Source organism: Pelmatolapia mariae, linkage group LG5 (assembly GCF_036321145.2).
Source record: "Pelmatolapia mariae isolate MD_Pm_ZW linkage group LG5, Pm_UMD_F_2, whole genome shotgun sequence".
NCBI classification, from domain to species: Eukaryota; Metazoa; Chordata; class Actinopteri; order Cichliformes; family Cichlidae; genus Pelmatolapia; species Pelmatolapia mariae.
In genome coordinates, this window is record NC_086231.1 from 18,370,222 (window position 1) to 18,386,026 (window position 15,805).

At 40.0% G+C, this 15,805-nt stretch overlaps 1 protein-coding gene across 8 annotated transcripts in view; it reads right to left on the bottom strand.

Annotated features, from left to right (window-relative positions):
* Nucleotides 1-15,805, bottom strand: part of atp2b2 (ATPase plasma membrane Ca2+ transporting 2) — a 130,629-nt gene that overhangs the window by 56,996 nt on the left and 57,828 nt on the right. For 4 of the 8 annotated variants that reach the window (XM_065470840.1, XM_065470838.1, XM_065470836.1 and 1 more), the window contains exon 2: nucleotides 14,262-14,996. In XM_065470840.1, coding sequence (XP_065326912.1) covers nucleotides 14,262-14,460 — 199 coding nt within the window. In that variant the 5' untranslated portion in view covers nucleotides 14,461-14,996. Of the gene's footprint in view, nucleotides 1-14,261; nucleotides 15,382-15,805 lie in introns of those variants that run through there. The other 4 variants (XM_065470839.1, XM_065470837.1, XM_063473983.2 and 1 more) reach the window with 3 other exon arrangements.

Genomic DNA, 15,805 nt, shown 5'->3' on the forward strand with positions numbered 1-15,805 from the left:
CACACAATTAAGCGCTATCAGTCATGGACTGGCCTCCTCAGAGCCCAGACCTAGACATTATTGAAGTAGTCTGGAATCATCTTGACAGATCAACTTCAAAACACAAGCCTGTCAACAACCAAAGAAGAGCTTTCAAGCCAGAAGTACTATTCCTGAAGACTACTTAAAGAAAGGACAAGCCTGACTAAGAGAGTTCAGGCTGTGGTGAAGACTAAAGGTGGCCATACCAAATACTGACTTTCAGGGTAGTTAGAAACCTACAAACTCTTTTTTGCCTTATATATTGTATTTCCATTTATGTTTGCACAGTTCTATACATATATGATAGATATATGGCTAGAGTTAGGAGCTTGTTAGCTTAGCTTAGCATGACTAACACTAAAAATAGAGGGCAAAAGCTAAACTGGCTCAGTCCAAATGCAACTAAATCCACCTAACAGTGCCTCTAAAAGTCAGTAATTAAGATATGAAAAAATACAACATTTCAACATTTTATTAGTCGGGTTATTACTGGGCCTGGTTGCCATGCAACTAATGGACAACTCAGCTAAGTTACTGTGGGGGTTTTTTTCTCCAAATGTCAAATCATTAGTCTTAGACATCTACAATGTCATCCACGTCTTACACAGCCGAGGTGATGTTTTTTTTTATTTAGCTACTACAAGCTAACATACAAGCTCACTAGAAATGCAATTTTCACTTGGTCTTAACAGTTTTTATTACAAAGACAAACAAAATGCTAAATCTTTACTTAGTCCCCAGTGTTACATAAATTGCTAATAACTAAAAGGCTCAAATGGCAGAGCAGTGTCCCACCAACCAAAATTAAATGTATGTTGCAATGCCGAAAATAAAATATTCACTAATGTGTGACCGTGTGTGCATGTGTGTGTGCGCATGAGAGTCTGTGGGGGCAGCTGTACAAGTGGGTGAGTTTTGCTGTCAGGCACTGTGCTCTATGAGTCTGACTCATGCGAGAAATGGCAGAGTGGAGTGAGACAAAGCAGCTCACAGCTCGCGCTCTCTTACAAACACATACATACACAAAAACACGCACACCAGGCACTCAGCAGGATAACTGATAATTACTTATCATTCGTACTTTGCAGCATATATCAGCGTAAATGTTGGAAGGAAAATGTGTAGTGACAATTGAATGAACATGGAACCAAAAGTACAGGCTTAAAAACATAAATAAAGCATTGAATATTTAATTTAAAGCTTTGAGCCAGTATACACAGCTCCATAATGATACTTTTGTGCAGAGCATTTTCAAAAGAATGACAAGAAAATCAATCATGAAGTATTTCTCTCTACTGAAGTGACAGATGCTCATATCACAGAATTTGAATGCCCAGAGGTTTAATTTACACCTCTTCGAAAATCTTTTTGGAGGCCTGAAAAGTAGCACATTGAGAGCAAATGTAGGGGTGGGGGGTGGGGAGCAGGCTCCTTGTGACTCATAAGCAGTTCATATGGCTCCTTTCAAAATTCATTACACGGTTATTTATTCTGTGAAAATGATGCACACGGGCGAGGTCCACACCACAAACGGGGGCGTACATTAGGGCTGCATGATTCATCGTATTAAGATCTCTGCGCAATCTCATTCTTAACAATTCTGCTGTGTTTGCATCTAATGGACAGAGATGCTGCATTGAACCTAGCTTTCAAAATATTTTCAGAATTAAACAGAAAAAAAGTTTGAAATTGTGGAAACTTATCTTAAAATGAATCCACCGAAAGTGAAAAAACAGAAGAAAAATACAAGTGCCTGACTGAATTTATTAGTCAACAGTGTATCTGTTCCACCACCTGAAAGTACTGTAAAGTTAGCTGGCTCCAGTGCCCTGGATGTGGACACAACATTAATGAGACATCTGTTTACAGCCTTTGTGTGTGAGTGTGTGTGTGTGTGTGAGTGTGTGTGTGTTTGCATTGTAAGGGAAAATGAGACTGTGCCAGCATGTTTAGACACAACTGCTTAGTGATAAGGGCAAAGTGTAATGAGGTCAGTAACTTCATCCTGTAATTCCAGACCGTTCAACCATTTATTCAGTCAATCAATCCACCATGTAGCTCTCATTCTTCTTCGCTCATCCAGTTAACACAAATTTACTGAGTTTTTGCTTTTTCTTTATTTATGTTTTTTTTTTGAAAGTTAGTCATGCTTTCTATGGATGAAATGTTATTGCTACTGTATTCTTTGTACCTTACAGACAATCAAATAAATAAAAGCTGTAGGTGTCTACTTACGGTAAAAAAAAAAAAAACCCAACCTCTCTGACTTTTTTTCCATCTGTTTCTCACTTTCTCCTTTACACATGCATGCATGCATGGAAGAAACACATCTGTTGCCTACTCCACTCTTATATGACCAGGCTGTGAATGCAGTTATGTATGAGCTGCTGTATTCATAATAGCAGAAATATAAGTGCATTTTGATTATGTAAAACATGCATGAGCTTATAAAATGTGTATATATTGAAAATTGAAAGAGAAGAAAAACGCATACAAAGACAGTGATGCTTACTATTGTGTTCAAAGAATACAATAGTAAGCATGAATAGTAAGACAATTTAAAGACTATTTTAAACTAAACACAAAGAATTTAGTTTAAAATCGTCTTGATGTCTCTGATTTTGTCACTAGGGCTTTTCCAACATTTCTAACTGCACACATACACAGTGCATGCACGCCCACACAAATCCACAATCCTTCCCCCCTGGGAGTGAAAAGAGAGAGCATCCAGGGCCAAGAGGCTGAAAGGGAGAGTGACAGTGGTCTATCTGCTGTCTCCCATCTGGGTGTCAGTCTCTGGTTTCGCCCAGGGGCTCAGATAAGCTCCGGACACAATAGGGACAGCTATTAAAATTCAAACTACCAGAGAGAGTCATGAAATAGTCATAACAGGTAAGGGAAATCAACACACTCTAATGCCCCCCTTATCATCTGTCTGTTTGAAAGCGCAGGGAAAAAGCACAGTTTGGGTTTCTGATCATTACGTGCAGGAAATTGGACTAGAAAGCCAAAACAATGCTTTAAAATGCTAAGCTATAATCTATTCATCATCCATCCTCTAAATATCTTATCTATCTAGGGTCACAGGAGGCTGGAGCCAATCCCACCTGTCACAGAGCAAAAGGCATGATACCCCCCCCCCCCCCCAGGCATACCACTAGTCACTTTCTGACTAGTGACATGTACAGGGGACGGGGGGTACAAAACAAACACAGCGCCAACACAAGGAGAGACAACACTCTCATATCCAAACCTACAGCTTATACATGTCTATCCATAGGGAGGAAACCAGAGCACCCGAAGGAAGACACAGGGAGAACATCTGAACTGCACACACAGAAATGCCCCAGTGAAATAAATAAAAATAAAAAATGTTAACTCTGCATCACTATTCAATGACCTTTATTAAACGAAGTCATCTGCTTTATATATTTAATTATTTCTTTTTACCATAAAAAAAAAAACCAATTTTTTTTTCATTTTTAAAAGATGTTTACATTTTTATTTTAAACCTTGGTATCTATATAAGCTATATAAGCCCAGAAGTTCAAACCTGGGGCCTGTTTACTGCAGTTTTACTGCACAAATAGATACACCTGCTGTTGTGCTTCTAATGTACACAGAGATGTAGAGATACTGACTGAACACTGCAGCACTTGAAGTACATATAACACAATAAAGAACATAATAAAAGTCTTTAATGTGCTACGAGTGCTGCTGAATCTTTGACCCCTTTAGACTTTATCCTCTGCTCTCTGCACCTTGGCAGTTGTGTCAGAAACCTCTGCTTTGCTTCTGCAGTGAAATAATTAAATACTGGTAAAATATTTGTCACAGAGAAAAAGGCAAACTAAACTCCTTGAACCAGCTTTTCTGTGTGGCGTTTGCATGTTCTCTCTGTGCCTGCGTGGGTTTTCTCCAGGTGTTCAGGCTTCCTCCCACGGTCCAAACACATGCATAATTTGGTGATTCTAAATTGTAGGTGTAGGTGTGGATGTGAGCGTGAACATTTGTTTCTGTGTAAGCTCTGTAGTGGATTGGCAAACTGTCCAGGGTGTAACCTGCCTTTTACAGCTCAAAGAGTCTCCAGCAACACCTGCAACAACGGCTAGATAAGTGGATTTACTGAAAGGATTTTCAGTAAATTCTTTAAGTTAATAAAATCTCCTAAATAGTTTCAAATATCATTAAAGTCTCCAAGAGTTTATAGGGATGCATCGAATAAGGTTTTGTAAAAATTTGAAAATAAGCTTTTGCTTGCTTTATGATCATGTGTATGGCACAGACAGACACATTTTAAAGGTCCAGAAAAGCTTATTTCTATCTCCTTGTTTGTGCTTGTCTTTTCTGATGTGACAGGCTTGTTATACAGTTTTCAACTACTGGCAAACTCAAAGCTGAGAGACAGCTGCTCTGTGCCCTTGAGCAAGGCAGGGCTGGATCTGGTTCAAGACTCTATCTGTTTATGTGCCCTTGAGAAGGAAATGCTGTCTGTCTGTTTGGCAGCAGTGGTAACACCCTTATTCTGCCCCACAGCGGGAGAAAAGAGAGGAGAGAGGTCAACTCAGGAAAAGAGCTGACATGGAGAGAAACAAGCCGGTTATACACCCGGACTCTGCATATCCAGCTAAAAGCACTGCCGTGCCTGTCAACTCCCTATCCAGATACTTCTGACTTCCAGCATTTCAGATTGAAGACATTTCAGCAGACAAGAACTGCATGTAGATATACAACAGCAAGATCAAAATACTTCTACAAAGCCAGACTTAATAGGCGTAATAGCTCTAAGCAAACACAATAAATTATTTTTCAAATTAATATGTGATCCAATATAAGGTTATATCTATAAGAGAGGGCACCTAAGTTTGTTCTATATTAATTTCCAAGTAAAAGTTTATTAAGCACATGTCTTGTTTTTTTATTAGCACTGGATTAGCTTACAGTCACTTTTTGGATTCTAAAAAGAAATTTTATATCTTCAGCCATGTTTATTGTGCCAATCTGTACACTATAGTATAAACTCACACAGACAGACATACTGTATACTGTCATGAGTCAGCACCAGGCTCCATGGGAACAGGCCAGTAGAGTCTGGTTTTTGGCAGCTGTCCTCTTAATTCAGTCAGGCATCTCTTGGGACATGCCCAGTATCTGTGTGTGTATCTTTCTGACAGTCCCTCTAAAGCTGTGATTTCACCAGAGAGTTGCACACATATGCAACAAGGGGATATATATAGAGAGAGATACTTTAAATATATACATATTGCAGCGCATTATAAGACCACAACCATATTTGAATTAAACCCAATGTAGGAACATGAGTGTAATCTTGCCTCTTTGCACATGATTCAGCTACCCTTTATTCAGTGCTCATGAGTCAGACTGTACCCATCTTTTAAGTGGCCCTTCATTTTGACTATACCTTTCACAGTAGTCATCATGTTGACTAAAATCTGTCCAGACACACAAATATAAAAACCTGTCAAAGTCACCAAAACCATTTCTGTTGTAGTTCCTGCAGGAGGTGCGTCACAGATCACACGTTGCCATGAAAACAAACACAGACTCACCTCATTGACATGGCTGGTAATATCTTCAAACCAAAATTAGCACATTTGTTATGCAGGAAATCAATAATAAAGTATACGGTTAATGTATACATTGGAGGCCACTCTCTTACATAACAAATCCATGTAGCTGAGGTTGTACTTCTCTAGGAACAGCGATAAAAGCCTAATATAATAGTCTAAGCTTCTGAGAAATGATTGCACTTCCCAGTGCAGCGGAAAGATTCCCCAGCCATTATTATTGTTCCCTAACATCTGTTAGTCCTTTTTTATTACACCGAATTAAAAAAAAGTTTGCACTAGTTTTGTAATAAGGCATGCAAATGGTTTATTAGCTCTCACTAGCAATTTTTCTAATCTTTTATCAAAGTTTAATAGGAATCATTTAGGTTGCCAGGGTGAACCTTTATGGGTTTCTCTTTTATATCAAGCCATCAAAGCTTTTATATCTCTAGGTTTGATGGCATGTGAGGTAGCGGACTTCTCGTGTTTCAGTACGCTATCAAGCTTTCAGATTCAAGTGTCAGTGCAGCTGAAAGGTTATTTTTTTCCTGATTTCACATTCCTGACAGTCTAGGATCATTTAAAAACACTTTGTCATCTTTTAATAACTGGATTTATGTATGATATCGTGCTTTATATAGTTTAATTTTACTCTTATCTAGTCACTATTTCACAACAGCTGAGCTAAAGGGGAAAAAACGTGCAAAAATACAAGAAAAAGACATCAGAGAGACTTTTGTTTGTGGGCGCACTGTAGCAAGCCCATGTTGTTTTCTTATGATTACTGCTTATCACTAATTTGCAAAGAATTGATGAATTATTGATGAGCCTTTATTAAAAACAGACTTTTTTTCATGACATCCGAAGTATTACATGAACCACTCATTAGGGCACCAGTGTAAATCTTCTTAATACCGCATATAGAGTGGTACTGCAGTGACTGACTGCTGTGCCAGATTACTGCTTCAGTCTGCCTCAAGGTCACTGCTACTACACTGCAGAACACCTGTGTGAGTAGTGGTGTACATGTCTACGTGTGCGTGTCTGCCCACAGTGTGGTTTTGCTTTCTCACAGAGCAAAATGGCTGTGTATCATTTATAATCTGTCCTCTGAGAGCCATCTCTCTCTCTCTCCCTTCTTCGCTGCCTCCAATTTCATTCCGTCTCTCTTTTTTTTCCCCCTACCTCTTCCAGCCCTTTTACAGAGTCACTAGGGGAGGAGGGAGCAAGAGGAGGGCAGATACAAGAGGAGCAGAGGAGGAGCAGAGCAGGAGAAATTGTCCTTATTAAAGAGACGGCAGCGCCATGTGAGAGATCCCTTGTGGGACAGAGATTAAATAGACTGCGTCAGAGGGGAACGTGCTCATGGTGCTGCGACTGGAGGACGTGATTAGTATGAACATCGGGGATGGAGAGATGGAGGGAGGGTGGACAAGAAAGGGGGTGAGGAGGAAAGGTGTGATGAGGGACAAATAGACGAGAATAATGGAGGTTACGATCAGAAGAGGAGAATGTGCAGAAATGTCAGAATGCACACTGAAATGTGAAGAGAACACAAGCAGGGAGGAAAACAAAGAGAATATGGGAGTGAATGCATTAGAATGAGGACTAAAGACGATGAAATGGGAGAACAGGTGGTGTGTTTCAACTGAACTCTGCAGTCCCAGAAGGGAAAGAGAGAGGAGAGGTGAAGAAAAAGAGGAAGTGAGAAAAGCAGATGACAGATGAGGGGAGAAAACACTTTCCTGGGCTATGTATAGAATTTATAAAGCCCTCATTACAGTAACAGTACAGAACATAGGGACTAAAGTGTGTAGAGTTGCATGATTAGAAGCAGTAACAGCAGTACAGCACTCTGAATAGTACAAAAAGAAACCAGTGGTTCCTGTGTGACTGTTTTCAGGGGATGAGTGGTCTCTGCAGTGGAAACACATTATGATGATATTTTGAACAGAAGCAAATCGGACAGTTTGTAATGAAGTCATAAACTGTATATAAAAGATGGAACCTCTCGGTTGGTGAAATCATATTTTAAAGCCTCGAGCTAAGCAGTTTGGCTGCTGTCATCTTGGGTTTTCAAACTGCACAACAAGAGGATCTGACTGAGCGTATTCTTATACTGTAGCCAAACATATGCCAAATGTTAAGCCCACCCTTAGGCATACCCTGTCTTTTGACTCGACAGGAGACCATCATTTACAAAAATGATTAATCATGTTGTATTTAATACGACATGAAACTAGTGATTGAAACCATAAACTAATCAGTTAAGTGTTAACAGGGGTATAAAAAAGGAGTGAGTTGGCTCGTTTTCCCTTTACTTCCAAACAACTGTTCATCTTTTTGCAACCCCTACTGGCCATTAGAAAGAATGCAGATTTCATGCACGTTCACCTGCATTTGATTTGAAGGCCACCATATGGCGATAGCTGTGGTTGCAAAAATACTTCCAGCCCCGTAGAAATCTACGGGAAAATGTAAATGGCTACCTTTTACGGTTACTCTTAACCACTGATTTTAGAACATACTGAATAAAAAAATGATATTTTTATATCTGGATCAACATGGCAAAAGCAAAAAGGCTCATCTCGAAGCTTCAAAACAGGACTTCAAAAACCAGAAGGTGACATCATGGTAACTATGTCCATCGCTAAAGTAAAGCAAGGACGGATATGAAGGACAACAACACTAAAGAAAAAAACAGAATGGGAATGAGCATGAAACTCAAAAAATTCTAAGTTTAAATCAACAACAGAAAACAGGGTGGAAATATAATCATGCTGGTGACGCTAAACATGCTGTTTTTATGTCCTTTTGCCATTTATTTATATATTTATTTATATTATTTATATAATGTTTAATAACTTACCATCTAAGTAAATGTACAGAGTTGTTTGAAAACGGGGAATGTGGATTTTCCTCTACAAGGATTTTGATGCTGTGTAAACCTAATTCTAACTTGTGTCTTTGTGTGAGGAGGCAATCCGAATCTGGTTTCAAATTACATTCTGATGAATAAGCTCAGTTTTCACTTTAGAGATGGAACTGTTTACTCAAGAACCAAGTTTTCCCATGAGAAGTGCAGGCAACGTGCATGATGTGCCATCTGGTTACCATGCGCCGCTGGTATTACTGCCACACAAGGCCATGCAGGAGCAGTCCCCTTCTTGGATCTGTGTTCACTCAGTTACAGTCATGTTTTTTACTCATCAAAGCCTACTATGCTCTGTGGTTTATGAAAGCCAACCTGCTTAAAATGAAATTTAGTCTTTTTTTATATCAATAAAAAGTAAAGTAAACCTAGTAAAAATATTTTACTAGGTTAGAGACAGACAAGTTTAAAAATTTGGAGCTACTTTTATAGCATTATTGTATTGTTGCTAACTTAGTAAAAGAAGTGAGAATGGAAGACAGAGATGATGAAGGTTATAGATTTAGAGCAAGCCTATTTAGGCTACGCTGTACACTGGCCCACTGGGATACCAGCGACCGACCAGTACACTGAAATAGAAATGGGAGCAGAGGAAAGAAAAGAGAAGAGGGAGGAGAGGTAAGGTGTGGTGATAGATAGGGATGGGAGACAGAGATAAAGGGCAGCTGGGGGGGGGGCGTTGATTAGGAGGAAGCTTGGTGGAAGTAGGAAGGACAAATAAAGACAGGACATACAAAGGCAGGTAAAAAGTAAGACAACGTAAGCGAGAAGATATCCATGGCGTGGTTGCAAAGTGAGAGCAAATCATTTTACCACTTCTAAAAAGGTCAGTTCAATATGTTGAGATCTGCAGGGTTTTTTTCTTGCAGACAGATAACAGTTTAGCACAGAGGGTGGGGAAAACAGCCAGCCAGCGTGATGCACAATCATCAAATATCCCTCTTGTTTGCCACTTGCAATTTAGCTTCTTTCCATACTTTTTTAAGCTCACAGACCTCTACATTTGACCTAAATTAAAGATCCCATTTGGTTACGCAAAATTCTGTTCTAACGATTGAACTGAAAAATGTCACCCTCACACCTGAACAACTTGACATTGTCTGTATAAAATGAACCAGATTAGCTTTTTTCAAACCCATGCAAGCTTGAAATAGTCCTATTAACTTTTTGTAGAGTGAAGAAGAGGCAAAAAAGTGGTGGATAGTAGACATGAGGTCGTGGTATTAAAATGATCAAGCTGCGAGCATAATCCTGTTAAATACACAATTGCAGTGCAGTTAAGGTTTGTAGCTAATTAGTTAGGATTCAAAAACAGGTGTGAAACGGTCTATGTAGTTCTAGAAGTTGTGTCCAAGCAGAGGTTGAGAGTTGTAGGTAACAGTGATAAATAAATGAGGCACGGCAAAGAAAAGCATTTTAAAGGAAAGGTGTGAGTTTGAGGAAATGAAATTTAATTATTCAGACTCAGAGAGGCTATAACAGGTTGTGTAAAAAAAGAAAATCTGAATTTTACTATTATTGTTGCATCTTCAAAGTTTCTTATGTATTAATTGGTATTTATTGCTTAATTTAATGTAAATTACCACTGTAGTTTTGCAACGTAGAAAAACTGTCTATAAAATGTGGGCTCTAATCCCATCTATATTTACAACTGCTTCCCTGCAAATGTTTGCCTAAGTATCCTCCTACCCTCCTTCTCAGCATCAAAAACCATCAATGCTTTGAGCACTTCTCTATCATCCAGACCCTCGAGGAATGGCTGAGCTCTCTCTGTTGATTTCTCGTTCCTCCCGAGGAGGATTATTGATGTGTTGCAGCTCTCTACTGTGTCTTATGAAACCAGCAAGTCAACTCGCACCAAACACCTTTTCCGTTTGTCTTCCGAAAAGCAGGTCATATGCTGGTCGGCCGCATGCCATATCTTCTCAGAAACTAAGCTGTAGCCTGACAGCGCATCCGACCCCTGAATGACTAATGTCATTCACCTGCTGGCTGCCTGAGAGAAACGTTAGCTCTTCACTCCTACACTCACCTTCTTGGTAACTACATCCTGGGTAAAGGTACTGAACCTCTGAAGGCTAAGAACTGGAGAACCCAGAAATTTAAAATTTAAGTGTATTTCAATGCAGTGTATTTCCCAGAAATATAACTATTGTATGTGCTGATTTTATAGCGATTGTATGAATAATGTACATCTGGTGGTTTGACTGCAGAATTGGGTTACTGCTGAAGAGTTGCTGTAGGTTAAATGACGTGTCCGCCAGTTTGGTAGATCTGTTCTGCATGAAAATTATAGCTAGAAATTCAAAGCATACTATGACTGTAATATTTTTAACACTCAAATTTTACTAATCGAACTGACTCCAGATCAGCATACACGCTGTTGTGTTGTTGCTCTTGACTGTCTGATTCTTGAGTACTGGGCTGGTTTTTGAGCTTGACTGACTGGTGTTCAGCTGGTTTTGTCACACAGACCTGACGACCCGGGAATTTGTTTCCAAATACAGGATGAATCATCATAGAAACAATGTAACATGAGGGTGTCTTATGATCTAACACAGCCCCATGGGACACATTCATATTACACAACACACATGACGGCAAGCCTTATAAAATAACTTGAAAGAGCTACCAGGATCATCTTTCTAATATAATATAATATATTTTCTAATATACAATTGCACCACCCACCCACTCAGTTTAAATTTAGTCACTGATCCTGTCAAAGAAAACAATTAATTTATCAAAAGTAATTAAGCCTAACCAGGCACCAGGGAGAAGACAGCCTGCTTCTTAGCAATAGAGCTCAGACCCTAACTGAAAAAATGACTTGTTAAATGGACTGACCAATTAAAAATCTTCAATAAATAAATAGATATGGTATATCCTAAAATATATGCGATAGCGTGTCCATAGTGTAGTGGTTGACACTTATGCCTGACAAATGAAAGATCCCTGGAGACACAAATCCCATGGGGTTTGTGTCAGGAAGGGTATATACTGTAAAAATCTGCCAAATAAAATATTCAGACTTACCTGCTGTGGTGACCCCTAAAAGCAGCTAAAAGTAGTAATAAATAAATATGACACGGGAGCACCTCCTTTAGCCGAAGTACTCAGAGTAAATCCACTAAATGGCACATACTGTATGGTGAATTAATAATTAATGGTGCACACATTTGATGTGATGTACTATTTTAAGTAATGCAGTCAGTATGTGTCTCATATATATTATTAACTGCACCACAAAGATGTATTTTTTTCCACTTCTTTTATCTATTTTATTGTAAAAACTAGGTATATCAAGCAGAAAGCAGTATATTTTGAAGGACCATGGAGTTCTAAATTTGAAGGCGATAATCTAATGCCAGACGTTTCGGGTGATTTAATGTGAGACCTTCATAGGTTTTAAATGAGATGCATTTGTAATTATTCCTTGAGCAGATTAATTTGCTTTTGTCTAGCGTTTTAAGGTAATTAAGTATGGGTGTAGACAACAGTATGTTAATGATTGCAAGTCCCCTCTTTTTATTACATTAGTTTAAAAATTTTTGTGTCTTATTGCACATCGGCAGGCTGTGATCCTGGGTTAGTATTTAGTTGACTGATAAAATGTAATATTCAATCATGTAATCATGATCCTCGTGAGAATGGGAAAATGAAATTATAATTTTATGTCTGGTATGATAATTTTATTGCTAGCTCAAATTCAATTTAATTTGAGTATCACTGTAACACTGCAGGCATTGTTTCTACTCATGTTGCAAATATGGTGATGAGCAGTAGTCACCACAATTAGATATTCAGCACAAGGCTAAAGAAGTGGCACTATAATATAAACTGAAGCGTAACCTTTTAATAGTGAGTATTTTACAGCATTACTGGTTCTTCTCTAGTTAGGGAATTTTATCCAAATGTGAGGGCATGTTTTCCTGAAAAGCTCACTCGCAATTTCATGGGTGTTACAGTGGTGTTTTGAGCATATTGTGGCTTCCGTACTATAATAATTTGTTCTGGGTAAAGACCCTCCTACTCTTGCTTTTTCACAGTATTAAAGATTTTCAATCCCCCGAGCATCTCTCCATCCCCCCAATCCTCAAGGGGCAAAACTGTCCATAAAGTTATTTCGTATTTCTTTGCTTTCTACCAAGGTGGACCTACTGATGTTCTGCATGTCTCTGTCTCTTGAGAAAACAGTCGTATCCACCAACAGTCTTCTCTCCTATCTGAAGGAAAACAGGTCATCCACCAAGCAGCTCAATGCCAACTGTTCTTGGAAACCAAGCTGTAGCCTGACAGCCCATCGAGCCCCTGAATGACTCATGCCATTCACCAGCTGGCTGCCTAAAGGAAATGTTAGCTCTTCACCTCCCAGTCAGCCACTACATCACGGGTGTAGGTATACATCAAGGAACCAGGCTTCTGAGAAAACCGAAGTGTAAGAATCGGTGTTCTATCTGATTCTGTGTTTTTTCTGTGTCTTAGTTTTGTTTTAATCCATCTCTTTTTAAATATTTATTCACTATTTATTTAACCGTGCAATAATAATAAAAAAATTTTTTTAAAGTTTCCCTAAATTTATCTAGTTTACTCTTATAGCCAGTGGGCGTAACCATGAGTTGACCTAGAAATGGTCTGACAGAAATGAGACGATCAGGAAACACAATCTTCTTTGGGTATCAGCCTATAACGTTACAGGCTACCTCTGATGTCACACTGGTGACACTACACGAATACTGATCAATTATCCCAATGTCTGGGGAGGTAGATGATTTAAGTACTGTTATAAATATTCAATACGCTGGTGTAGCTATTTGAGAGGCCAATTTTTCTGCTTGTGGGGATTATGCAACCCCCCAAAAAATTCAGTATGCAGTAAGAGAGCAAGTTATGCGTAGAAATAGAATAACTAGACGTGTATATATTTAAATGAATGATTTATGATGACAAAGCTATGTTAGGTATGCATTGAAAAAACTGCTTTAAGTGATTGGGCTGACAGAAATACAACCACCATTATGGATTTTTGCATCATGTTCTTAAATGTAAATCTGTAAGAACAAACACGCTACGCACGCTAGGGTAAAACCACAGAGGCACATCTGAAGGTAAATTCTTACTGTTTTATTTTTTAATTAAAAATAAGAAGTAGGAAACAGATTAGGATTTGGATATTTTTATGCCTTCTCATTTCTCTCATGCCCAAGAACCACCAGCACATCCCACATGGCCAAAATCTCTACCGTGTTGCTCCAGCGACCTGCTCCTTCAGGCTATAGCCAATTGGCTGAAAAAGAGAATGACAAGGGAGGGTGGGATGCTTTTGCGGGGGAGGGGGGGAGTAAGGGGGGGCTAAACTGTCCACAGAGATTTCTGTGCATACTGAACAGGTCTAACATAGCTGGCTGTGAAGAATTTTCATTAGTCCCCTCAAACGGGACTCCCTCCCATGTGTACTTTGCTGATGTTGTGCTTATGCATTTCTCCAGGTGCTTTACAAGGTTGCTGCATGTCTGTGCTTTTATCATTGATCTTGGTATCAAAGAAGCAGGTTATCCATACAGCAGGTTATGGTAATCCATAAAATTAAAAAACAAAATACAGAACAGATACTGGAAATCTGCAGTCTGCATAGGAGGACATATTCTTCAAGAAATGGTCTTTGGTACAATACGTACCACTGCATCCATTTTCACATTCACAACCACGCACATGCATAAATAAGCGCAGTAACTCACCTTCTGTGGGTGAGGTTTTCAGTCGTTTGCACAGTCCTTCTACTCCCCCGTAGTCCTCCTGGAGCTTGACCACCGCCTCTGTTCCACGCAGCTCCATCAACGAGCGCAGCTCCATGAGCGAGCAGCCAAAGGCTGCTGCATGGTTGCCCTCATTTCTTTGGTTCTTGGCGTAAAAATCGCTGTTGGACATGTCTCCCATGATGTCAGCTAGTTAAGTCAGTTAGATTAGTGTTTCTTATTGCTTATAGATCAAACAAAAGCTTTCACAAGAGAGCTCAGTCTCTTCCAAGAAAAAAAAATCCAAAATAGGTGTGAATGAGGCAACAGCAACAAAATGAGAAAAAAAATCTCTTCAAAGAAAAGTAAGCAGATACAGGGATTAAAAAGCGGAAAAATTCCGTGGGGATAAATTGATGAGCAGCTTCTCTGTTTCAGGAAAGACAGATTTCAGCAGACAAAAAACCATCAGAGAAGAAAAAGAAGAAGAGAAGAGAGAGCAGCAGAGGAGGAGAAGAGGAGGGGATGAAAAAACACAAGTGGGGAGCATCCAGGTAAGCACTGGACAGCCCCAGTGGTCAAGTCCTGAGAAGGGCAGTGATGGTAGATGCAAGTCCTGTCAGTCTCAGGCTCACCACGGCTGCAGTCCAGACCCGCTCCATGTGTGGCTTCCCATTGCTGCTATTCTGCTGTTGCCTCCGCTGCCTCTCTGTCTCTACATGGTGGTCTCCCCCATCACTGCTATGGAGAAAGAGAGGAAGAGAGAGAGAGGGGTGGGGGGTGAATTCAAGAGACGAATTCAAGGAGGACAGAAGGTGAGGGAGGAGCAGGGAGAGGCACAGAAAGAGAGCACAGGGATGAGCGTTGCGTTCTCAGGGCAGGGGTGAATGCAGCGGTAGATGGTGCACGGCTGAAGGACAGCCTCTCCTGGCTGCTGCAGTAACTGTTCCTCTGCTGTCTCTATCTACTGCTGATGCTGCTGCTGGTGCTGCTAACCTCATTCTGAGGACACACTAACTGACAGAAAAAGAGAGAGAGATAGAGAGAGAGAGAGAGAGAGAGAGAGAGAGAGAGGATATGAAAACGAGGGAGAGAGGAGAATGCTCCTTTCTGGTGCAGAGCGGAGAGGAGTTGTGCGCGGGCGGGAGGCTGGGGCTGCTCTGACGACAAAGCGGAGAGGCAGAACGTAGCTCTGCGCTGTCATGGGAGGATGGGCTGAGCTGCGAAGCTGCTGCTGCTGCTATCTCACCACTCGTTCTTCCTCATACTACAGTATATGACCTTTTCTATGCAGTCACTCTGCCTCAGTGATACACTCCTCTCCACCTGTTGTCTTATAATGCTTTGCAGCAATGAACTGAATCAATGTCTCTATCTCTTTCGCCTCTCTCTTTGCATTTACATTTAAAAGCAATGACGACTGTAATCACTAAATAAGAGTTAACAGACATCTGGTGATCTGAAGTACTTTGAGCACCAGGGCTCGGAATAAACATCCACACGAGGTTAAAATTTCACCCAGACTGCTCATGTAGTTCATTTTCTGC